Source organism: Sciurus carolinensis, chromosome 11 (assembly GCF_902686445.1).
Source record: "Sciurus carolinensis chromosome 11, mSciCar1.2, whole genome shotgun sequence".
NCBI classification, from domain to species: domain Eukaryota; kingdom Metazoa; phylum Chordata; class Mammalia; order Rodentia; family Sciuridae; genus Sciurus; species Sciurus carolinensis.
The window spans coordinates 13,805,916-13,831,483 of NC_062223.1; the positions used below are offsets into that span (position 1 = coordinate 13,805,916).

General features: G+C 57.1%; 1 protein-coding gene across 1 annotated transcript; it reads right to left on the reverse strand.

Moving 5' to 3' along the window:
- Positions 1 to 751: 751 nt before the first annotated feature.
- On the reverse strand, positions 752 to 20,825 carry Cd5 (CD5 molecule). Its single transcript, XM_047517411.1, has 11 exons — positions 20,706 to 20,825; positions 10,627 to 10,665; positions 8,176 to 8,487; positions 7,741 to 7,803; positions 7,174 to 7,512; positions 5,176 to 5,466; positions 4,065 to 4,190; positions 3,311 to 3,364; positions 2,204 to 2,323; positions 1,575 to 1,666; positions 752 to 1,492 (listed from the first exon to the last, which is right to left on the reverse strand). The coding sequence occupies exons 1-10, from the start codon at positions 20,755 to 20,757 to the stop codon at positions 1,578 to 1,580; spliced, it is 1,485 nt and encodes a 494-aa protein (XP_047373367.1). The 5' UTR covers positions 20,758 to 20,825; the 3' UTR covers positions 752 to 1,492; positions 1,575 to 1,577.
- Between the last annotated feature and the right edge of the window lie 4,743 nt (positions 20,826 to 25,568).

Below are 25,568 nucleotides of genomic sequence, written 5' to 3' on the forward strand. Positions count from 1 at the left end.
CCAGCATGGCTGGGCAGATTGTGACCTGGACTGGCCGTCTGTCAGAACTGAGGACTGGTATGGGGGCGGGGCACCAGTCAGATGTCTCTGGAATGCAGCCCCCCATGCTGCACACACCACACCTAGTGTCTCCCCTTTGGCTCTTCCAGAGTTGGTGGTGTGGTTTGGCCTGTCAGCACCTGTGCTCCCAGGAGGTGCGGTGCCATAATGAGTGAAGAAGCTGCTTCTCTTTTAAGGGGGCTGCCTGAGCCAAAGGCCCAGTGGCCCTGCACAGCCCCTCCCTGTGCTGGACCTGGTTAGCTACCCCACTCTTGAAGTTCAGGAACCTGCACTGCTGGATTTAGCTGTATGTCTCGGATCTCCAAGTGGCAGAGGAGACTGTTTTAGCTGCAGGAATTATTTAAACCGAAGGAATGTGCAGCCCATTTCTCTGACTCTTGGATTAGAAGGTTAGCTGTGATTGGGACTTTCAACTGCCCAGTGAGACCAAAAGTCTAATGGGCCAGGATTTACTAGGTGTCCCTTTGTGCAGGCCTCTGGGGTGGCACCACTGCCTTTGGTAGCCAGTGGTCCCTGCTTTTGGGAGAGGAAGGCATTTCAGATGTGGGGCAGGGGAGTCACAGGTGGAGGGGCAGCTGGTGGCTGCCGAGTGTGCTGAGCTATCCTCGTGCAGCTCTGACCAGGACAGCTGTGGAGGTTCCGCAGGTCTCCCGAGTGAGCATTCCCAGGAGGACCCGTGGGGTGGACCCTGGGCGGAAGAGGCCAGAACACTCAAGTTGTCAGGAAGTAGGAAGAGTGTTATTTACAAAGAACACATTTAAAGTACAAGAGAGAAATGGCCTCCCACCCACACGTGAGCTTCCTCCTCGTTCTTCACCTGGCCAGAGTCCACTCAGTGCTGTACCCTGGTGGACAGGGGAAGGGCAGCCCAGGCTTAGGAAATGGGACCCCTTCTGGACACCCCGAGTCTGCTCGGAAGGGCTGCTCGCCTTTGGCTCCGTCTACTCCCAGCGTTGGTGCCCCGAGGGCGCCAAGCTGTGGCTGCTGGCCTCCCCTGGGTCAGGGCCTGGGGGGCGAGGGGGTGAGGCTGGCCTGCCACTGCAGGGCACAGGACGAGTGTGAAAGGTGCCCCAGTCTGTCCAGGCCAGGTCCTGCTGGGAGTGGAAATGGGGCATCCCTTCCAAGTGGTGACCATGGTTTCCTCAGGACAGAGGGTTCCGGCTCTAGTTTTTTCTGTCCCTGGTTCCCAGTTCTGTGGGGCAAGGAGCAGAGGAGTCGGGAGGAGGGCTCTGTGGAGGCGATTCGGGGTGCTGGGGGATGGCCCACAGCCGCTGCCCTGCTGTCCGGGCCTTCTCCACACAGGGGTCTTTTGTGTTGTCTTCTGAGATGGAATTAAGAGCGACAAGTCCTCTGCTCTTGCTGAGTTGGCCCTGCCGCCTCTATTGCTGGTGCTTATTCTTGTCCTTTTTGAGAATTGAGATGTTCGGGCCCCCTGTTCACATACAGGGGTGGAATGAGGTAAGACTGCGTCCTGGGGGTCCTGGTGATGGGTGCCAGACCGGGGACAGGCTCACCTTTTACAGCCTCTGAGCCACGTGCAGGTCATAGTCGCTGTCAGAGGAGTTGTCAGGCTGGGCAGAGGAGCGATTCAGGGCCCCTTCCAGAGCTGGGGAGAGAAAGGGCCCTCAGAAGATCACAGGGGCTTTATGAGCTGGTGACAGCCCCTGGTATCTGTTTTGATCAGATCAGCCAAGCGATTGCTAATGATGCTGAACTCCAGGCTCCCTGGGGCTTAATTGTCAGCAGCAGCAAGGGAGCCCTGGGTACAGAACTCCTGCAGGCCACTTAATGGCTCTCTTCTAGCTGAAGGAGTCCGAGGAGCCTCATTTACTATCCAGCCTGTACGGCCCTGCCGGGAAATAGTCCCATTAGGTCTCAGCGAGGCTGGGGTTAATGACATCTACCCAAGTGCATTCTTCTCTCTAGATGAGTGGTTCAGGCCTCAAAAGGGACAGCGGAGGTCTGTGAAGACTCTGTCCCTCCCACAGCCCTGACGTGACCTGCTGTCAAGTGGGTAGTTTGATCCCCTGTCCCCTGGGGTCTCCTTTCTCTCTTTGGACAGCCACTAGAGCTTCAAGGACATCACGTGACCGTCCTGACTGTTCCAGCTCTGCCTGCCGGCCTAGGGCCCCCTGTTGCTCACCTGGATAAGCGGACAGGTGGGAGTTTCTAGGGGGCTGGCTGTACTCGTTGTCCACCCGGGAGGCTGTGGGGTTCTCCACCTGGGACCGGACAGTCGCAGTGTGGTTGCGATGGAAAGACACTGAGCAGATGCAGAGACGGCTCGTTAGATCTGCTGTTCTCATCTCCCCAGCAGGTGCCCAGAGCTTATCCTGTTCCCACTCGGTGGTCCTGGCGGGGAGCGCAGGAACTCGACAGCCCCTTTAACACACCTCCCTTTACTTCCTCCCTGGGGAGGTGCATGCTAGCGGGGACACACTCTGAGAGTATCTTGAGGCTGGCCAGCTGAGGCCTTTGGTCACTCGCAAGCATTTACCCAGAGGGAGTCGGAGCTCGGTGATAGGAAGAGAGAATCCCGTCCCCCAGGGACTTTGAAATGTTACTCAAAAAAAAAAAAAAACAAAAAACTGCACAATTCAGAACCTTCTTGAAGGATTTAGCCCTGGACTAATGTGGATTGGGAGTCAGGAGGACCCGTTAGGGCAGTGCTGGCGGTGGCCGGAAGGAGAGGCTGAAGACCAGGGCTGGGTGGGACTGACTGAGTTGAGCTTTAAGTTGTCCATGACGCCAGCAGCGACAACTTTCTCAATGCTGCCCTGCCCTGGAGACAAACACGGCAAAAATGCCCCTGAAGGTTGGAATGAGTCCTGAAGTAAAGAATCATGGCTGACTTTGCTTAACTCCTAGCTGTCCAGATCTCTCTGATCATGGAGTCCCCACTTGTGAGTGCTACCTGGCAGCATCTGTTGGTCACCGTGCTGGGGAATTTTGCTGAGGGAGGTGAAGGCTAGGGGGCATCTCTGGTTTAGTCTATCACGGGGGTAGGGGACATCATGGTGTCTGAGGTTTCAGAAGCAAAAACCACCCAGCTGTTTGCCCCCTGAAGAAGCCTCAGTCCTCCCGTGTGTGGGGGTGTCTGTTGGCCACAGTCACACCTTAACCAAGTGTGGTGGAGATCAGAAGCCGCCAGTAGCCACGAGCTCTATCTGTGATTGGCAGAGGCATTGACTCTGTCCCCGTGGCCTAAGTCCTGGGGCTGAGGGGGGACCCTACCTCGGGGGACACTTACTGTTCTGGTTCATTCCTGTGGGGCCGATCCACTGGCGCTGCTTCTTCTGGCGAACTGGGCAACAGACAGGAAAGCACATCAGGGCAGGGTGGGGCGCAGAGCATGATGGGAGGGACAGGGAGGAGGAGGGGCCCAAGGTTAGGACTACTGGGTCTCTCAGGGCCGCCAGTCTCTCAGGGCCTCTTTTTCTGACTTCCTAGGGAGGGGGCTTGGAGTCATCAGGTGCCAAGGAGGGTGCCCAGGAGGGTGCCAATGCACCTGGTTTCCCAGAGGAGCAACCACAGACGTTTAGAGCCAGAACTGAGACCTGGGTGAGCATTAGGGACCCAGCACTGCCCACCTCTGGGCTCTCCATTCTCAGCACCCTTCGTCTCGCTTCCTTGTCTCTGAGCGAACCTCTCCTTACTTGTGCAAGGCAAGGCTAACAACCCCTTGCGTTCACAAGGGATGCAGTTACCCACTGGGTAGATGCACACTCAGAGAGAGGAAGTGACTCAGTGTCCCGAGCGGCTGATATGTGGTTGGTGGAGCTGGGCCTAGGCCTGTGTCTCCACCGTCAGCGACTGTGCTGATGACCCAGCTCGGGGCTGCCACTTCCCAGAGGATGCCACAGCCTCTCTGGCCTGTAGTGGGCCCCAGCTGGGCCCAGATATGGGCCAATTGGAGAGCCTGATTCCCCTGACATTCTGTGACTCTGAGCCTCAGAGGAAAGACGGGATGGTAAAGGGCAGGCGGCTAGGGTACCAGCACCTACATTTCTTCACCAGCTTCTTATAGACGAGAGGGCCGCACACGACCAGCAGCACCGTCAGGAGCACCAGGGCCAGGATGATGCTCACCACGGTGCCTGCAGCCAGGCCTGCTGGATTGGGATCCTGGCCTGGGCAAGGGAGAGCTTAAGTCAGTCCCAGTCCTGGGGGAATCACACCTGGCCACTCAGAGGGCAGCTGCTGCTGCCTGACTTTCCCCAACACCCCTGCTCCTCCTGAAAATTCACCAGTATGGGTGGAAGGAAATTCCCTATCTGGCTGTCCCTCTATCCTCCTCTGGGAGTCTCTGCTACCAATTTGTCTTATCCACAACTTATCATCTTTAGTCGACCATCTAGCTGTCATTTGCCACTCTTGTCATCAACTATTAACTCTCAACTCTTTGTTACTCACAAGTGATCAACTTCCCCTCATCCACCAATGGCCAGCCAGCTCTCCATCCACCACCCACTATCCAACACTCACCCATCATCCACCATCCATCATCCGTCCATCATCCATCCACCATCCATCCATCCACCATCTACCTTCCATGCATCCATCTACCATCCACCATCCATCATTCATCCACCATCCATCCATCCATTCGCCCACCATCCACCATCCACCATTCACCCACCATCTATCCATCCATCTATCCATCCATTTACCATCCACTGTCCATTCATCCACCATCCATCCATCCATCCACCATCCACCTTCCATTCATTCATCCATCTGTCTATCCATCCATACACACACCATCTATCTGTCCATTTCTCTCCTATGCATTATCCAATTATTCTTCATGTGGCAAATATGTCCCATCTGCCCTTTGATCTTCTAGTTTCCATCCTGGAAGAATAGGAGACAGAAGGAAGAGTTCTGTCATGCATCAACTGCCTCACAATAATCTGCCTATGGCCTTGCCTGGTCCCCTCTATTATTCATGCTCATAGCTGCCGGGCACTCTTGTTCCTTGACACCCCTCCCCCCCATTTGCCATCCTTTTCCAGGGCCATGGGGCACTGTCCTTCAGAGACGTGCTCACTAACCAGGTCCCAGAAGGAAGGTCAAGGGCTGCCTTCCACCCACTGTGGGCTGCGGCCGACTCACATGTGACAAACACCCTCTTGCAGGAGGCTCTTTTCTCCCGAAGTTCATGGCACTGGGACAGCTTCTCCTGGGGACAGGAGAACCCACTGGAGGTCTCACTGGCGTCCAGCGTGTGGTAGGAGATGAGGCTGCTGCACTTCTGCTCCTGGCACAGCTCCTCCCACCGCGCGGGCCCCCTGCTCACGTGGCCGTCACACAGGGCTGCCCACGGGGAGGCCTGGCGCACCTCCACAGTGCCCTTGCACACGCTGCCGCCCCCCACCAGGCGGCTCTGGACCTTGGGTTGGAAATCTGGGGAGTGCAAATGACGAGAGATGAGGTGGCAGGTTGGCCCCCGTCCACGCATCAGGCCTCTGGAGCCTGTGCCGCTGGCACAGCTGGGCCTAGCAGCCAGGAGGCCCTGGAGGACGGCAGGGCAGACGCCTTCCTTTTCGACCTTCCTTCCTCCTGGCATCCTTTCCAGCACTTCCCATGGCCAAACTCTCCCTGGGGCCTCTGGGCAGCTGCTAGCAGCCATCCCGGGACACAGAGCAGGGACAGAGGGCTTTCAGAAAGGCCCAGGGATGGGAACTGCGACCCAGCTCTAAGTCCTGGTGCTTCACAGGGGGACAGAACCCAGGAATCCTGCTGCCCAGCCCCGTACCCTGAGGGCTGGACCTTCGGTGAGTCTGGACCGGCAGAGACTCATCCATCTCTGCTGGTCAGGGTGGAGCCTGGGAGCCCGTGGTGGGGCCCCTACGCTCAAGCTAGAGTGAGCTGTGATCTCACCAGCTTTGGACCAGTTTCCATGGTAACGCCCATCTTCAAAGTCCTAGTAAATCTTCTGTTTAGGAGAAACTTCAAAGGCAAGACTCCTGGGTATGGTTTTGCAGGTTGTGGTCTGCATCTGGCTGGGGACGAGTGGGGCTGGGAGCCACTCCATGTTCCCTCCTGGAACTAGGAGACGCTTGGAGGGGGGTTCTGCCTGGAGGGGGCAGCCTTTTGCTAATTCACTCCAGGTACCCAGTGAGGTGGAGTGGGGCGATCCAGAGCCGCTTCCCACCTGTGTGAGGGTCTCTGGGCCTGAGGAGGTCTGCACAGGTGAGGCTTGCCTCTCACCAGCTCCTGGGTGGTGCCGCGCTGCCGAGTGGGACCGCCCTTCGGCGGCCGAGGCCTAGCACCTGTCTGTGGATTGCACTGCTCGAGGAGAAACCCCATCGAGAGGTCTGTAATGTTGGGCAAGAAATGGAACCTGTCTGAGCCTCTGCTTCCTCACCTGTGGAATGGGCATAGTGAGAGCTTCTCTCTCCTACTGTGGTGGTGAAAATCCAAGCCTGCCCGGCCGAGGTCCTAGAACCAGGTAAGCTGCTTTAAGTCTGAACCTGCAGCTTCCCGGCCTGCGATGGTTCTGCCTTGCTTTGAACTATGGTCTCTTTGGTTTTGTCCACTGATCCTGATGTGGCTCTTTAGGGTCCCAAAGGCTCAGTCTCCCTGGCTTTTGCCTCAACTACCTTAGCACCACCAGGCTCTCCTTTTGTCAGCTATGGCTGAGGGCCCAGGCAGAGAACCCTCCGGGGACGGGCAGGCTCTGGGGTCACCTCTGAGCCTCTGCTCTGAGCCCCAGGTCTCATGGATTTTCGAGCCAGGCCTCAGGATCCCCCCAACATCATCTCTGGGGACTTACAAATTCCCCTCCTGCAAGTTCTGCCCATCAGGTGCTCCCTACTGGGCTTTCTCCCCTTTGCTCTGCCAAACCCACGGGGGCCCTGCTTCCTCCTGGGAGCCCTGATGACACCACTCCCCAGGTGGCAGCTGAGCCAGGGTCAGTGCTGCAGATTCCCAAGGCACTGGGTCCCATCCTGCCCTGTGTCTCAGGCTCAGTGCTCCACTTCCCTGTACCCTCTGTGGGGCTCTGTACCCTGTGCCACACACGGGGATTTCCAGAGCTTGCCCCACCATCTGCACGTGACCACTGCTGGGGCAGCAGAAGGCCCCGTGGGCTGGGCTGGCCTCACTCACCTGAGCAGACCAGGCTGAGAGCCTGGCCACCCTCCTGGGGCTGGGTTTTCCTGAAGCACTCTTGCAGGGAGGCACAGCTGGCGTTCCGGATTTGCCATCGAATTGGCAAGGGCCTGCGTGCCCAGCGCTCTCCTGGCTCTTGCGGTTCCACTGCCTTGGCCTCCGGCTGCTGCTTCAAGGAGCCACACTGGAGGGCACCGCAGAGCAGGTTCCCCAGGCCCTGGATCCTGTCCTGGTTCTCGTAGCTGATGGTGCCTCCCAGGCCGCCACTGTAGAACTCCACCAGGCCAGCACACCGCAGGCCCCGGGGCCCTGCCACCAGCTGCAGCACCGGGGGCGCTGAGAAAGGGGCATGGGAGGAGGGGGCAGGCCTGAGCGCTGTGCCCCCTGAGGCACACCTTGCTGTCTGACCCTGACAGGTAATCCCGAACGCCTTGGGAGGTGGCGCATCCCAAATAGTCCATAGGACACACTTATACTACAGATTTCTCTGAAATTCCAGTGTCCCGGGGCCTCCTGAGGTCTCTCTCTGTGTCTGCACCTCCAGGAGGCCTCAGACCCTCTTACCTGTGGGCTCCGGAGTCAGGGTGGTTGGGGGCGTCGTGGGCTTGGGGGTCGTCCTCTGGGGCTCTGCAATGAGACATTCTGGTGAGAGAGGCAGCAGGTGGCAGAGGAGGGAAGGATGGGCGTGGGGAGGGCTTGGGGGCAGCCTGCAGTGTGAGGAAGATCCAGAGCTCGTGCCGTAAGTGCCACTTGCCCAGCGAGCCCGCTTGACCCTCGCCTTCCCTAGGTCACAGTGTGACCGCTTCACAGACGGGAGGCGGAGGTTGGGATGGGGCCTGTGTCTCCATCCTCCCGGTGCCAACAGCCCCTTAGTTGGCACCCCTCCTCTGCCCCGCTGCCGTACACACGACAGTCATCAGCTGGAGCCCCCTTTCCCTCCCGCCGGCTTGCCTAGGCTCCGGAGCACAGGGGCGTCTGTGAGGCTGGCCAGTTACCCACCTAAGCAGATCAGGCTCAGTGGGAGGCACTTGTGGGGCTCGATGGTGCTGCAGTTGGAGAAGGAGCCCCGGGGTCCCTGGCAGAGGATCTGGTCCTGGGGTGTGTTGAAGTGAGCGTAGGTGGCCAGGCCCAAAGAGGCCCCGCACTGCAGCTTCTGGCAGACTCTGGCGGCCTGGCGGGAGACGGCCGGGTGGAGCAGGGCCCCGGCCCAGCTCTCGCTGCACACCGCGTGCCACGAGTCCTTGGCGAGACTCAAGACCTGCAGCTGGCCCTGGCACCTTGAGTTGGAGCCTGCTAGCCTGACCTGGAGACCTGGGGGTCAAAGAAGTGGAGGCAGGAGTCAGTGGGGATGAAGAGGAAGGGCCCTGCCTTGGGGTCCCTCGCCCAGCCAGGCTCCCTGCCACCCCACTGCCTGCTCGCCCTGGTCCTTGTGAGCTTCGTCCCTCTGGGGCACTCCAGGAACTTCCTAGAAACTCACACGGGGGCACCTAAGAGGCCCTGAAGCTAGGAAGGGAACTTGGAGCAGCGGGCAAAGTATTCTAGGCACCTACTGTCCAGTAGCATTGCCCATTCCTAGAGCTTCTGTGTCCCCTTCTGTGAGATGGGGTCCGCCATCTTTTTTTTTTCCCCTTTTTTTTTGGATGCTGGGGATCGAACCCAGGGCCTTGTGCTTTTTTTTTTTTTTTCACTTTTAAAATCAGTTTTACTGAGGTACAATTTTCATACAGTGAAATGCACTCATTTTAGGACTGTTCCAGCAATTTGACAAATGTACACAAGCATGTAACTACCACCACCCAGATATGGGACACGTCCATCATCTGGAAAGTTCCTGCATGTCCCTTGACAGTTAATTTCCCTGAATGTCGCCATAGGCAACCACTGATCTGTTTTCTGTCATGAGAGATTAGTTTTGCCTGTTCTACAATGTCATATAAATAGAATCATTTAGAATTTTTTTGGAGGGGTTTATTCTTTCCCTCCTCATTTAGTTATGTATTTGAGGCTTTATGCACATTGCTATTTGTATCAATAGTTCATTCCTTTCATTGCTGAATAATGTTTCCTCGGGTGGATTTGCCACATTTGTTTTTGCATGCACCATGTGGCTCGTTTCCAGGCTTTTCCTCCTACGAATCGAGCTCTGTGAACAATCTTGCACGGGTCTTTGTGTGGGCATATTTCCATTTCTCTTAAGTAAATACCCCAAGTGGAATTGCCCGGTCATATGTAGGTATGTGACTTTTGTGATTTTCTAAAGCTACGTGAGAGGAAGAAAAAAATGTATATGCACATGTGCACAGATTGGTTTTATGAGAGCGTGGTCCTAGGACCTCTTATAATACCAAAAGCCACGGAGGCTCAAGTTCCTTATAGAAAATGGCGCAGAGGCTGGGGATTTAGCTTAGTGATAGGGTGCCTGCTTCATATGTGCAAAGCCACGGGCTTTATCTCCAGCGGCACAAAAATCAATAAAATATGCATATGGCCTGCATGCATCCTCTCATTTATTTTAAGTCATCCCTAGATTACTTATAATCCTGATACAATGCAAATACTGTGTCATTTTTATGACAAGGAAAGAGTTAATACATCCAGTAGGGACACAGCCATCACGGACCCAGCTACATTTTTGATCTGCAGTTGATCGAGTCCACAGATAGGGAAGGCTCGCTGTATATATTATATATATTTGTGTATGTATGAAGCGCTTATAGGAGAACATGCAAGAAAGAAGTAAATGTGGCTATTACCTGGGGATTGGGCGTGAGGAAGGGCTGGACAGGAGAGCCAGTGATGGAAGTGAGACTCTCTACTGCAGATCTTTTTAGAAAAATGTTTGAGCCAGGCAAGTTAGTGTCCTGCTTATTCAAGAAAAACATTTTTTTTTTTTTTTCAATGTAAAAGGCTCCTCTGGGGGATTGTGAGGTGGAAGGTTTCCCTGTTGGGAACCACTGGTCAGACTGCATTTTCTTCCCACAGATGAGGACACTGGGGGCCTGGGTGCAGGGCTGGGAGCTCCCCGTGGTCACCTGGCTGCACCTGACTCAGGTAGAGCGCCGTGCAGGCCTCCTACCCGGCCTGCTGCCTCGTCAACTCTTCCCCAGGGAGAGGTGGGGAGCCAGAGGCTCGGAGAACCAGCCAGCCTGGGATGTCAGTGTGGAGTCCAGGTCCGGGCCCAGGGCCTGCCAAGGCCCTGTGGCTCCTTCTGGCTGCACAGTGACTTCCCAAGACTCCTGGCCTCATTTCTCCCCAGTGCATCCCAGCCAGTGTGAAAAACAGGGCGTGGTGAAACTGGCGGGAACCGCTAGGTATCATGTTTCTTCCCCGTGGTGGGGTTCGCTCCAGTGGAGGTGACAACTTCTTCATTGGCAGGTCCCCCCAAGCCTGATGGAACCGCACCCCAGCCCCTGCCTTGCCCAGGCCTCCGCTCACCCTGCTCTTCCTTACCTGGGTCCTCCAGGCTGGACCAACCGAGGCAGGCAGTGACTGCAGAGAGGAGAGAGGGGGGTCAGCAAGTGAGGCCTCCCGCCTCGCCCTCTCCCGCGCACCCACCCAGGGCTTAGCAATGACCCTGGCGGCCCACCCTGTGCTGCTCTCGAGGGTACCGGGTCAGGAACTTTTTTTGCACAGTTTGGAACCCCTAAGTGATCAGGAAATCAATTTAGTGGGTTGCGACCATTAACTTTTTTCTCTTAAAAAAACTTAACTTTTTAAATGAGTATGAAGTGAAATCGATTTTTCTTGAGTGCACAATTCTATGACTGTTAATGCATAGGATTCATGTGACCTCCATCCCCACGGAGACAGGCACGTACCAGTGCCAGCACCGGAAGGGATTCCTCACGCTATCTTTTTGTGGTAATGCAACCATTGCTTTTTTTTTTTTTTTTTTTTTTTCCTTTTCAAAAATGAAATGGAGGTCTGGGTGCGGTGGCACACATCTGGAATCCCAGTGGCTTGGGAGGCTGAGGCAGGCAGATTGCAAGTTCAAAGCCAGCCCCTGTGAGACCCTGTTGCTAAAATACACACACACACACACACACACACACACACACACGCATAGGCTGGAGATGTGGCTCAGTGTGTTAAGCACCCTGGGTTCAATCCACAGTACCAAAAAAAAAATAAAAAATAAAGGAATAGAGAACGACAATGCTCCAGGGTAGGAATCACTTTTGGGGTTGGGTTTGCAACGTAACCATGTACAGCCTTCACTCCAAAAGTTCAGCCTCTATCATTTTAGAGAACAGCACAATCAGTCCAAAAGGGAACTCAAGATAATGTTGGCTGCTTTCTTGAATTGCCAAGGCAGGTTAAGAACAGCAGCACGTTATCTTTAACAGCTCCTGGTTCCAGAGGAAAACAAGGCTCGTATGGAAGGACCAGCCCAGGGCGGCACAGCCAGTTGGTGAGCCTCCCCCGTGGGGCCACTTGGGGGTACTTCCTCCTTGCAGCCTCTGACTATGGTGCAGGGGTGACTGGACCATGGCATGCAGCACTCGGTAGAGTAGCCGTGGCCAGCTGGCCTGTGGCTGTGGTGGGGGAGGAGGTTTCACCCGGGTGCCGACGGGGTGGGATAGAGAGCTCTTGTGGCCTCAGAGGGAAGCAGGCATTCATTTCCATTCGTCTGGCTGGCTTGTCTGTTGGAAGCTGGGGACGGCACTGGGACAGGGAAGCTGCTATACATAGGTTACAGCCGTTTCAACTGCTTTGGAGAAATTGGTGTTGGGTCTTTAAAAACCTAGGCCTGTCCTTGCCTGAGCGTTCTCAGGTCGGGGGCTCTTTGCAGGGAGCTGCGGTGGCCCTGTGGTCGTTTCCTTCACTTTGAGAGGTCCAGCCACAGTCGTCTGGGTGTCGTGGGCCTCGGAAGGCATGATTATTCTAACAGACGGGGAGTCTTGGGCCTGGCGCAGTGGCCAGAGCTCTGGCTTGAGTGGGAAGGGACAGTCCAGCTGTCAATCACACCTGATGGCAGTGGATCTCGCCGGCTAGCATGGTGAGAGGAGGCCGGAGACCCTTTGGCTTGCCTCACCTCTCACCCCGGCCTCTCGTTCCCACTTTCCTCGGGTCCAGGAGCCCCATGGGAAGCAGGGCTGTCCACCTTTAGGAAGTCATTCCTTTGGCTACAGCACGAGGCTGAGCGGCTTGAAGTGGTGTCTCTGGGGAGAGGAGGTGTCTAGGTCTGCCCTTCGCTGAATGACACGGGTCTGGTTTTCAGGCACGGATGACTTCCTAGTGCTCTAGACCTGAGCTGGCTCTGTCACTTCCTGCCTGTGGGCCTGGGGACCAAATCTCTCAGTCCCTTTGAACTTCAGTTTCATCTGTCGCGTGGAATGAGCATGGGACCACCACTCTAGTGACGTTGAGGGGATGAGCTGAAGTACTCTAGGGAAGCCCGGTGCCTCCCTGGCCCCATCTCAGTGCTGAGAGCTGGGGTCGCTGATCTGAGGAGCAGGCCAGGCCTGGGGCCGAGCTCCCCCAGCAGGAGGAGCCTCTGTCCAGGAAGCACGGAGGGCCAGAATATAGGGAACATAGGGAACACGGGCATGTAGAGTGGAAACTCGGCCTTCCCAGCGCTCAGTCAACTTTCATTATTAACAGCAGCTACCAATTACTGAGCGCCTGCGCAGACCAGGAACTTGAGATGGGTCCTCACGGGTATTGTGAATCCTCCACACAACCTCATGATGTTTTAAGTATGTTCATGGTGTAAATGTCGGGAGAAGGCAAGTGCCCCTCCAGGGTGACATGGCTAGCCAGTGGCAGGATCTGGATCGAAACCATGATTTTGACTTCAAATCTCGTGCCCTCTGCTCTCAGCCACCCAGCTGTTGTCTCTGTAGCTTCAAGTTTGGAGATGAAGAGATGAACTCTACCCGACCCCGACTCAGAAGGCTGAGCAGGCGGACCCGGAAGCCCTGGAGGCAGAGACTGGGCCCAAACGTCCTTGCAGGTCCCACACACAGCAGCAAAGCTTCTGCTCAGAGGGTGTTCTCAGGAAAGGCCAAAAATGCTGGTGAACCAGGTGAAATTGAAAAGGAACGTTCTCTGTTGAGAAAAGCTGACTATGCATTCCAGGGCATTGCCTCCCTCTGGGCACCTGCCCGACCCTCAGACGAGCAGCCTTTCCTCTCTTTGTCCACCACCATCACTGCCGCCACCACCACCACCACAGTCGTCGCCACCCCAACAACATCACCATCCCTACCATCACCACCCCCCACCCCCACCACCATCATTCCATCACCATGACTACCACCATCATCACCATCCCTACCATCATCACCATCGCTACCACCACCACCATCCCCACCACCATCATCCCATCACCATGACTACCACCACCGTCACCATCACCATCACCACCATCATCAGCATCATCACCATCCCTACCATCATCACCATCACTACCACCACCACCATCATCCCATCACCATGACTACCACCATCATCACCATCACCACCATCATCAGCATCATCACCATCCCTACCACCATCATCCCATCACCACCATCATCACCATCCCTACCATCACCACCACCACCACCACCACCATAGTTGTCGCCACCCCAACAACATCACCATCCCTACCATCACCACCACCACCACCACCACCATCATCCCATCACCATGACTACCACCACCGTCACCACCACGATCATCATCCCTACCATCATCACCACCACCATTCCATCACCATGACTACCACAACCACCGTCACCATCACCACCATCATCACCAGCACCATTGTCACCATCACCCCCATAAACATCACCACCATCCTTACCATCCTTACCATCACCACCATCACCATCACCACCACCACCACCACCACCATCACCACCACCACCACCATCACCATCACCACCACCACCAGCAGCACTTTTAAGGTTCCCAGCCCTCCAGGTATCTCTGTACTTAGCTCGCAATCCTCACCACCATGCCACGACGCAGGTGTCATCATTTTAGTCCCCATTTTAGAGACGAGAGGGTTAAATAATTTGTCCAAGCTGTTAGTGGCAGAGGCTGTGCTTTGCCCGCTAGACCAAGCCACGTCCCTTCCCTTCCGCGGGAGGCCTGCGATGCTGCGCTCAGTTTCACCAAGTCCCGCATGTTCCTGGCAGGCAACCTGGACCAAAGCGAAAGCCCTTGTGATTCTGTCCAGTTCATAAGATGTGCCATGGGCAGACGGAGCCGCAAACTTGCTGTGTAACATTGGCGAGCCATTCAGCCTCTCTCTGGGCTCAGTTTCCCTCATAAAGTGAGGAAGTACTATTCCACGATCCCTCACCTTCCTCTAGGTCAACACTTCTGTGATCTCTGATCAGTTCCTGACGGACCTCGGGGCTGAGGTGGGCCGAGGATGTGTGGCTGACCTGCAGTGCCTAGCGTCTGCCTGTCCAGGGCTCCTTTCCGGTTGCCGTCATCCACAACCTATTTTCAATCTTTCAGCCGATCCTCCCAGGCATCGGACCAATACCCTCCTCCCTTGTCCTGGAGCCCTGCAGACCTTGCTCAGGGTCTCCCGGTCCCTCTAGGGCTGCACTGTACTCCTGCCACATCCTTTATGGGACTCCTGCAGCCGGAGGCTCGTGCCTCTGCCCTGAGGCTGTTGAGGCCACCAGGGACAGGAGGATGGAAGCATTATGCCATTTCCTTACCCACGTCCACAACTGTCCTGGGAGCAGCTGGGGCTGGGCGTGCGAATTCGGCAAAGGCCTTTCCTTCCCTGCCCACCTTCCCTCCAAGACTTGCTAAGCCCTAAAAGCCAGAGAGTCTGCGGGCCTATCTGCTGTCCCCAGGCCCATGTCTCACCGTCTCTGCATTTGTAGAAATTCGGTCATTCTGACCTGGCCTGCCCTGAGGTTCTGGTGAGGGTTAGGTGAATTCCTGAGAGCTGCGTGGAGACATTGATGTCCTCCCCCGCCCGCCCCTCCCCCACCCAGAGGCCTTCTCACCCAGTTCTGCATCCCGTGGGCTGCATCCTGCCAGGGATGAAGTTTTTTTTCTTTTCTTTGAGGTGCTGGGGAGTGAATTTAGGGCCTTATGCATTGGAGCCAATTTTTAAAAGACTCCCTTTTGTTTTGCTTGTTTTGCTTTAAAACAAATCCCAAGATATTTTTGAAAAATAGGGTGTCCTGATTATGGGCTGCATTACCGGGAGCCCCAGGTAGCTGCCTTTGCCTTTCCATTTGGCACGCTTCTTTCTCTGCGTCTGGAGAGTTCTGGCTTTAAGCTCACAGTGTCGTCTGCAGGGAAATACATGAATTTCCACACTAAGTGGGATGCATGGAGATTATAAATAGCCTCCCTCTGGTTCTGGTCCAGTTTGACACCACAAGCATTTGTCAGTGGGTTTGGGAAGTGCAGGTGAATGTTGGTGGAACTCTAGGCTGCAGCCTGTCACAGAGGACGAGGCCGCTGCCGCGCCTTGGAGTGAGCTCTCAGCAGAGACAGCACTTAGCCCGGGCCCGCTGGCTGCAGATCCTGGACCCCTGTCCCTGCCTCTGATCCTCTCAGAGGTCCTGCCTGGTGTTTGTGGCTGGTACAAACTAGGAAATGGAGACTTAAGGTGTGTCCAGCCTGCAATCCAGCGGGCAGCGGAGAAGAGCAGGGACATGATTGACAATCACAATGGGTTCACTCCTGCCCCCAGAGCGAGGGTTTTCGACAGAAGGCCCATTGCTTCCCTTAAGGGTTTAAGCCTCATCCGATGGGGGCTGTTACCACTGTCACAGAGAAGTGACAAAAAAAAAGCAATTACTTTTGTGTGATTTGGAAGTCAGAGGATCCTTCTCTTCCTAGATGACAGTTCCCTCCAACAATCTGTCCTGCTCTCACCAACCGCGGGACTCTGGGTTTTCTCCCCTCGCGTCCGCTGTGTTGGCTGACTTGGAAGGGCTCTGGCCTTTCTGACAGAGCAGTAGTCATGGGGTCTATCTTGAAAGGGTAACTGGGCTTCCAGGGAACCAAAGATCAGAAAGAGCCAACATTCTGTGTCGCTGGAGCAGCAGATGAAGGGCTGGGATGTGACTGGGAGCCTTTTCAAATGCTAAACATTTGGAGTGTCACCGGAGCCAGGAGAGTCCAGGGGAATGCAGTCGGCCAGCAGAAACTGAAAGGGCAGATGTTTGTAATCTTGCTCTCAGGGCCTGCCTCCCCCTGCAGACAGTGGATGGTGGTCAGAGTAGCTTTTGCTATTTAAGCAGCTATTTTTCTCTCTCCCTGGTGCCTGCCTGGTATGTTTAACCGAATTTGCCTGCGTTTCATACCAGATAGCATGTCTCTGCTGTCACAGTGACAAGCCCTGTTGTTGGTTGAGAGCTTCACATACCCCAAAGCTGTTTCGCCCTCAGCCCCTTGGAGAAGGATCATGCTCATACCCATTATCAGACAAGGAAACTGAGGTCCAGAGAGGACCTAGAGATTGCCCAAGTTACTTATCTAGCTGGTGGGAAGTCAGAACTGAAGTCCCATCTCCGAGGCCTGGCAGGGCCCCATGCGGGGGTCCCTGGTTGTGTGCAGACTCATGTCTCACTGCAGAGGTGGGAACGGGTTTGATCTCGGAGTGCTGCCCAGACCTTTTTGCCTACGGCACATGCGCAATTTACCTTCTGCCCTTGGAAAGCTTTGAATTCCCCAAGGCATCTGCCTGGGGCTTGGGACGAGCACTTGAGGACCTGGAAAGAACTTCCTCTGCTTCCGAGTGGTTCTCCAGTTGATGGGAGAAAAGGCCCAAGTCCTTGGGGAGGTCTCTGCGACGTGGGGTGCCCGCTCCTTCCGTGGACCATGTGCCAAGGGCCCCTCTGCTGGATGCTCCTCCCTGGGCCACGTGGTGGGCTCACTCACTCCCTTCAAGCGTCTGCTCAACTGTTGGTTTTGGTGAGACCTGCTGAGCCCTCTCAGAGCTCCGTCTCCAGCCCCCCTTTATCTATCTGTGTCCCCACCATGAGTGACCTGGCACCCACAGGCTCCTTGCTCACCTTGCCCCTGTCTTTCTCCTTATCTCACCCGACCCTTCACATCCATCAGGGCAGGCATCTTGTCTGTCTCCTTCACTGTGTCTCCAGCACATAGTAGGTGCTCAGTCAACGCTCCCCCACTGAATGAATCCGACGTCATTATTGTAACCATCCCGCGAGGTGGGCACTACCACTGGCCGAGACTGAGAGGTTCTTGTCACCTGGGGCAGCCAAGCAGAAGATCAGAGCTGAGTGGCTGCAGAGGCCCGTCCTGGACCGCACACGCGCTGTGCACACACACGGCCAGACACAAGCTCCAACGCCCTCCCAGGGCAGATGTTCCCCCAACTTTGTCAGGTCAAGCTGGGTTCCCTCCCTGGTCACGGCAGGGAAACCCCTCTGAAGGGATGGAGCCAGACAGAGTGACCGGAAGGCCAGTAGGACCCCCTTTCCTTCCGGGCCTCGTTCCCTGCAGGGGTGGGGAGCTCCGGGTCTGCCCAGGGCCTGTCCCTTTGTATTCAGAGTCTCAGAAGGTCAGTTCTGCAACCTGGGACGGTGACCGGTGCCCACCCCCGCACCCTGCTCTATTGTGGACACCTGTGTATCTCTCGGCCTGAGTTTCCCCATGACCCTCGACTCCGCTGCCTCTGTCCGGGACCCTTTCCCTCCTTCTCTGTCTGGCTGTTTCTTTCCCTCCTCTGGTCTGGGGTCTCAGGGAGACGTCACCCTCTTCCGGAGGCCCTGCCGGCCCGACCGCAGGGGTCTCTGTGTGTGCACTGTTAGTACGTCCCAGCCAACTGCTTCCTGTGTGGCTCTCGACAGTGTTTCCAAAGGTGTTCAGTATTTCAGACGCTCACTTCCGGGTGTCCTCTAGCAGGTCTCTGTGAGCTGGGCAGCTCTCCAGGCCAGGGACACTTGTCGCACCCTTGCCGTCTCCCTGCTGCTTCGCACAGAGCTGGGCAGAAGATGCTCAGTACATACTTGTGTTGCATAGAGATGAACAAACGATCCAACGGACCAACCAAGGGCCTGTCCAAGAGGCCTGGGGGATAGGATCCTTGGAAAGGCCGGGGTCTGGCAAGCTCTCCCGCACAACCCGTCCCGCCTTGTCTTGCTTCTTGTTGACGCTGATGTCGTTGTTGTTCCCAATAATGCTTATTGAGCATGTACCATACTATCTGCCCGGCAGTGTGCATAAATTCATTTCATCCCGTAAACCTCCGAGGTATTATTATTATTGCAAATTTACAGAAGAGGAAACCGGGGCTTATATAACTAGTCCAAGGTCACCCCACCGGCAAGTGGCAGAATTTAAATCAAGCTGGCTGCTGGAGTCCCATTGGCTGTGGCTGGCGGGCCATGTGGGGGCCTGAGCCATCTCCCCGGCCCACCCTGGGCAGGTGGAGGCAGAGGGGAGAACTGTGTGAAGCCCTGCCTTCCACTCACCCCAGGCAGGCTTTGGTCCTCTCTAGGCCTCAGTGGCCCGAAAGTCCCAGCCAGGAGGCTGGTGTTCCCAGGGCCCTGGCCCGGACGCGCCTCTTCTTGGAATGGCTCCGGGTGCCTGTGGCATTTGCTCCCAGCCCCAGCGCTGGCCCTTGGCACCCCCACCCTTGATGGCTGCTTATCTGCTGGCTGAGGCTGGGCTCTGGGGCCTTTCTCCACATCCGGATCAGTTCCAGGGCCTTCGCTCTTAGCTAAGGGCACAGAGCTGCTCCGTGAGGCAGGAGGGCGGTGCTGGGCTCTGCCACTCCCTTGCTGCTCCTTCCTGGACTTGTCCCTTGGCTTTTCTGGGCCTCAGTTTTCCTCACTATAAAATGGGGTCAATGAGTCCACCTACTTTCTACTTCCCAGACTGTTGTGCAGCTTCCAGAAGAAAACGGCTTTAAGAATACTTTTGACCCCAGCTACGGCAGTGCTTAGTATTATTATTATTATTATTATTAGTATTATTAGTAGTAGTATTTTGAGGCGCTGGCGATTGAGCCGAGGGATCCTTTACCACTGAGCTACGCCTCCAGTCCTTTTTATTTTTTTAATTTTGAGACAGGGTTTTGCTAAGCTGCCCAGGCTGGCCTTGAACTTGGAATCCTCCTGCCTCAGCCTCTGAGCTGCTGGGATTACAGGCATCTGCCACCACTCCTGGGAAAAGGAGCACTCACTACCCACCAGTTCACACACACATGTGCCCAGGAGCCACATGCTCCAGAGGGTCCTGTGGAGGTGAAGGCGCTGCCTCCGAATCTTCCTGACTCTGGGTCACATGGAGCTAGGGGACCAGCCTGTCCTGCCAGCAGCCTCGCCCCATGATGGTGCTCAGGTGGAGGGACTATAGAGTAGGACCCACTCCAGACCCAGCAGGGAGTCTGTGGGTTGTGAACACGGGACGGGGAGCTGGGAGATGTAGGCTCTGCTCCTAGGAGCCCCTCCGGGGACCAAAGAGGCCACGGCAGTGCCTCGGCAGGTGTGGGAAGCCAGCCACGCTCGGCGGCAGAGGCACGCCCTGGCCATGGGACAGCGGCTGTTGTGCATCTGACAGCCACGTGAGCATGCGTGCACGGGAGCCGGGTCACACGAGGGAGCCAGAGTCATGCAACGTCCACGAACGTGCACAGGGTGCTCACGCACACGCACGGGGCCCACACGTACAAACTCACATCAGACACTCCGACGCCTCGGCACACACACGTTCCCGCACTCACACCTACACCGCCTGTTCAGGAAGCTCCCGAGGCTCCGCGAGGCGGGCAGGGCCCCTGCCTTGTCCCTGCACAGCGGGAAGCCACCTGCCGCCTCCGGTTCACCCCAGGGTCCAGCACCCCTCGCCCTGCCACACCCTCCAAGGCCCCCAAAGCTCTGGTCTCTTCTGGCTCACACCCCTGCTCCCTAGGTTTTATAAATGGGAGCTCAAGACCTGCAGAGGCTCGGGACTCTGAGGTCACATACGGACAGGTTTAGACCCAGGCTCGGGCCTCCCAGGCTACAGCACCCACTGCCCTGCTGGCCCAGCAGAAGGACCCTGGGCCTGGGGTGGGATCCAGCGGCCGGGGCCTTCTTTGGGGCCCACCTACGGCTGCATGTCAGCGGCACTAGGAACTGTGGACTGCATCCCTGAGGTCGGCTCAGCTGTGTCCGCAGAGGGGTCCTGCTCCGCCTGCCTCACTCTTGCCCAGAGAACCCCCAGAGCTGCCTCTGGAGAGGGCGAGCTTCCCCTGACCGAGCACAGGCTGGGCACTCCGGGGGGTACCCCGCAGAGGAATGCCACACAGCACAGGGCCGGACAGCTTGACCTCTAGGCTGGGTCTGATGCGGGCACAGATCTGGGTGGCGGGGCACAGTGAGGCCCTCGGCAGCACAGAGAGAGGCAGGATCGGGGCACTGGGGGTGCAAACAGCAGAGCCCAGGGCCCAGCTGGGGCTGGGGAGCAAATGGGGACCCCGGTGGCCCAAGCCTCCAGGATACACCAGAGAGGCAACCGGCAGGCCTCAGAGGCAGACCTGAAGAAACGTGATGGATCCCGCGCACAGCAGAGCCGCAGCATCCCGCAGAGCTCCGCGAGGTACTCACCCAGCACGCCCAGCAGGCACGCAGCGGCCAGCAGCCGTTGCTGGGACCCCATGGGCGCAGCCTCCTCAGACTCAGCAGGTCGGCACCCGGGCGAGGGTGTCTGGCCGGGTGTCTCGCTCTCGGGAGGAGGGGCGGGGCAGGGCGGGCAGCAGGCGGTGGGGCCTGCGTCACTTGTGTTTGAAGTCGAACTGTCAACTTCCTCCTGGCAAAACCACCCGCCCCAGATTGAATGGAGGCCCTGGCCTCTGCCAGTTTCCTGCCTGAGGTGCCTAGGACTGGGGCAGTGCCCCTGACCATGCCCACACCTGGACGGGCAGGCATCCCGGTGGGACAGGGGGCTTCAGGGGAGGAGGCTCGGTCTAGGTGAGCGCGGAGGAGTGGACGCGGGCAGGAGAGGCTCCAAGGCGGGGGTCCTACCCGAGGGGCTGGGCTGCGGGGTGAGAGGCGGGAAGTCAGGAACGTGACCTCAGTTCCTGCTGCAGAAGCCCCCCGTCCCCTGGCTGAGGAACGAGGTTGGAAGACTGAGTGAATCCCTGTTCCACCTCCAGTTCCGATGTGTGTGAACTCTGTGTTGGCGTGTGCGATCTCTGTCACATGTGATTTCCATGCTGTGTCTTTGTGGGCTCCGTGTTACGTGTGTGAGTTCCGTGTTGGCACGTGTGTGTCTGTGTGACATCTCTGTGGCAGTTGCTCTTGGAGGGACCGCAGTCGACCTCTGGTCTGCTGAAGAAGCAGGGTCTCTGGGATCCTACAGGGCAGATGGGGACCTGCAGCAGGAGACGGCTCCTGTCTCCCGGCCAGGCTGGGTCCAGTTCCTCTCTCCAGTGCTTCGGGCCTCAGGGCGAGCGGGCTGGGCCCTCCATCTGGCCACCCCAGGAGCACGTGAGAGCTGGGCGTCCTGTGTTCCAGTGTGAGGATGCGCGCTGGCTTCTCAGCCCCTCCCCGGGCGCCGTCCCACTCTCCCCCCCAACTGGGCCTCCCCTCACGGCCTGTCCACCTGGCCCCCCAGCCTCGGCCCTTCCCAGTTTCCATTAACTCGAGGGTTGCGGGTTTCAGGAGCTCCAACCTGTTTGGCAGAAGGAAAAATCAAGGGCTCAGACCAGGAAACGGGGACTCCGGTGGGAGTGGACATTGGGGGCCACACGGTTGCCTGGTGGAGAGCTGGAAGGTCCTTCTCCAGAGGTGGCACTGCCCTAGCACTGACGGGGAGCCCCGCCCAGCCCTGACTGGCCAGCCTGGCCTGGTTCCCTGCCTCACATCCATCCTTCCTGGCCCTGTGAATCTGGAAATCTCCGTCCATCATTCAAGCAACAACGAACATCATTCGTGCTAAGCATAGACGGAGAGAGCCGCTCTATCCTGCTTGCTCTCTGAGGACCCTTCTGGAGTATCTTTCTCTTCAGCCCTTGGTGCTTCCTGGCCCGGTGTTGGGTGTGTTCAGTAGCCCTTCGCAGCCCTGTTCCCAGCTCAGTTTACAAATCGCAGCCAGAGAGGGAGGGAGGACACAGTTTTATGGAGCATCTATCTTCAGCCAGGCAGCTCCTTCCATCTTCCCAACCACCACAGAAAGTGGGTGCAGCTTCTCATTTCGCACGTGAGGAAACTGGGGATCAGAAAGTCCGCCCTCGTCCCCAGGAGGTCTACACTGAGATCTGAATCCACCTTGTTTTCCCCACGCATGGCCCTTGGGGCCAGCTCCGCACCCTAACCCCAAGCAGAGCGCCCCGGAGTTCTTGGCTTTGTGTCAAGCGGGGTCCCCCAGACAAGGTCATGGCTTCTGCTCTTATTTTTGTTTGTTACTTTGTGTTTTTGAGAAACTGAAAGCAGCTCAAGGCCTCTGCTTGTACCCTGGAGTGGGGGACTTGGGACCTGCGCGACCCCAGCGGCGGTTCGCTCCACCCCAGGCCTCCCTGCCCGGCGGGCTCGCTCCTCTGCCGGGCCTCGCTGCCGCCCACCGCCCGTCCCGCGGCGGCGCCCCGCCCTGCACCCCGCCCAGGCCCCTGCCCGGCCCTGGCCCGGCTCAGACCCCAGATCCCTGCGGCAGTTTCCGGCCCGCATCGCCGCACTTTCCATGACACGAGAGGAAGTCAGCCCAGCCGGGCTGGGTTTTCCAAGCAGCCCGAGGTGGGGGAGGGGCCGGCGAGCCCCCGAGGCCCGCGGGGCGACAGAACCTCCGCGGCCTCCGCGGGGACAGACACCTGCCACTGCTGCCCGGGGCCACGCCAGGTAACCTGGGGAGGGTGCAGGTGTGTCTGCCAGCCGGTCAGTCCTGTGCCCCTCGGGAGACTCAGTTCCCAGCGTCCCGGGGGTCTTGCCTTCTTGGGGCAAAGGAGCCACCAGGATGGGGCGCGGGGGCGGAGCTGAGGGTGGGAGGAGGGGCGGTGTGAGGAGAGGCGGGAGGGAGGCCGGGAGAGGAGGCTGGTGCGTAGTAGGCCCTCAGCGTTTGTCGGGTGAAGGAGGGAAGCATCACGTTCCAGGGATGTCAGGGTGGTCTGGTGATCAGAGGGGGCCCTTCTGTACTTGTTTGTTGAATGACTCTGTGACCGGAGCCTTGAATGGGGGACACCCAGGGGAGCTGGCTTTCCAGAATTCTCCCCACACCCCAGCTCAGGAAGTGCATGGACTCCCCCACTTTACCCCAGCCCACTCGGATGACGGGTGGGGGTGGGATGTGTGTGGTGGAGGGTCGCTGGCCCTCTGCTGCGTGACCCTGGGGGAGACCAAGTCATGCCCTCCGGGGCTCTTCGGTGTCAGGAGGGATGGGATGATCCAGCTCCCTTGTCCAGGAAGGTGGTGGGGGAGGGAGGTCGGATTGGGGGACATGATGGGTTCCATCCCAGGAGGGACTTTCTGCTCTGGAGTTGTGGGGTTTGGTTTTCGCTTGTGCAAGAGAGTCCTTTCAGCCTTCTGGAAAAGGACAGAGGGTTCCAGGTCACCCTGGAGGGGGCAGGCGGCTCTGTGAGGTGTCAGGGGGTGGGCACTCCTCTGAGCTCCCGTGGGGGTGAGGCCCGGCTGCTGGGGGCTTCCCACGACCCCCCCATTTTCCCAGCCTGTTTTGGACAAGGTGGCCTCAGGGATCTGTGGTGAAACCGCCAGCAAATTACTGAAGCAGATTCCCAGCATCCTCTTCTGCGTAAGGGGCCTGAAGCTGAATGACCCAGAGCCCTTTCCATTGACTCGAGAAGGGCTCAGGCTGCTTGGCTAGGATGGTTGTCAAGGAGGGTGGCACGGGATTTGGGGGTCTGGAGGCTGGCTTGACAGTCCAGCGAAGTGTGTGACCTTCTGCGTTCTGAGACCCACCCTCTTCCTGCTTCGCAGGGCTTCTGGAAGTTTCTGTGAGAGACATGAAGGGCTTGCGAACCCTAGTGCACCCCTAATGTGAGGGCTGGTCCACCTCAGGTCCAGCCCGGCCTCCTGGGCCCTGCTCAGGTTTCCTCACTGAGGCGGTGTGCATGGGCCCTGATGAGCTGACCGTCCCCTCCCTCTCCACGGCCACCACGGGTTACGGCTTCACACTTCCTGCTGCCCGTGGTCCCCACAACTTGGCCTTCGTGTTTTCTCTACCACTGGTCTTATGAGATGGGACTTGTTCAACCACAGGGTGTACATGTTGCTTAAGAAAATAAGGCCCCTCAGAAGTATAAGACAGGTGTTAACCAAGCCCGTTTTTCAGATGAAATAACTGAGGACCAGAGAATCAGAGAGGTTAGGTGAATTCCCCAGGACGCACAGCTAACCAACAGTGAGGTTAGACTGCAGCGAACCTTTCCTTTTGTCTCTCATCTCAGGCCGGTGCTTCCCCGGGTTTTTAAGAGGTTTTTCTGTGTGGCGGTAGAGATCTTGGGGGTCTAGGAGGCGGGTAGACCCCGCTGTGTGGCCCGGGTCAGGCTGTCTCAGATCCTGGTAATAAAACAGGTAAACCAGAGCCTGACGTGAAGGGACATTGTGAGCCTGGATGAGATGCCTGCAGGTCACAGGCGCAAAGCGGGTCATCCGCATGGTAGGGCTTCAGAGCAGGGACCCTCCCGACTTCCTGAGGGAAGATCAGCGCGAAGGCCTCTGGGTCCTGGTAGGGCAGTATGGCCACCGGGACGGCGGCCCTGCCTCAGGCCCTCCCGGCTCTGTGCCTGCGGCCACCTCTCTCCCCGGCCTCGGTTTGTCTGTGGAACACAGTCTGCTCCAGATGGCTCCCTTCTCTCCATAGGTGACTTCTGCTTTGGTGTCTTCCTTAGACTCCTGAGCCTGGGTCCAGCCTGTCTTTAAAGGACAAGAGGACAAAGGCTTTTAAGCTCATACAATGTCACCTTTAAAGAGCTCTCTTAGGCTGACCAGGGCTCAGGGTCACACACACCGGTGTTTAGACACTCGGGGGAAGAAAACAGGGGACATTTGGCAAAAGGCAAATTCCGACCCAGCTGCACTCGGGGATCCTGTGTGGCCATCAGGGAAGAGGGACGATGGCCGCATGCGACTCAGGGGTGGCCGGGGCCTCAGTGAAAAGGCTACACCGCAGAGCAGATTGTGTTGGCACAGAATAAAAACAGGAGTCGAATGTGAGTGTAGTTTCTCCATCTGCAGAAAAAAGATCTTACAGAATATTCATCAAGGTCATGATAAAGATTAATAGTGATGGTGGCCGAGAGGGTGGGATGAGGTTGGGTGGGCTTTTGTTTTTATTTTTGCTTTTCAGAATTATTTAATTTTTTTTTGAAGAAAGTATATTATAATTCTGTGATTCATTAAAAAATAACGCTGAAGAGGCCTGGGGATGGAGCTCAGTGGTAAAGGTGCCTGCCTAGCACACACGAGGCCCCGGGGGCGGGGGTAGAAAGCCCAGCAGAAACCCAACAGCGAAGACATAAA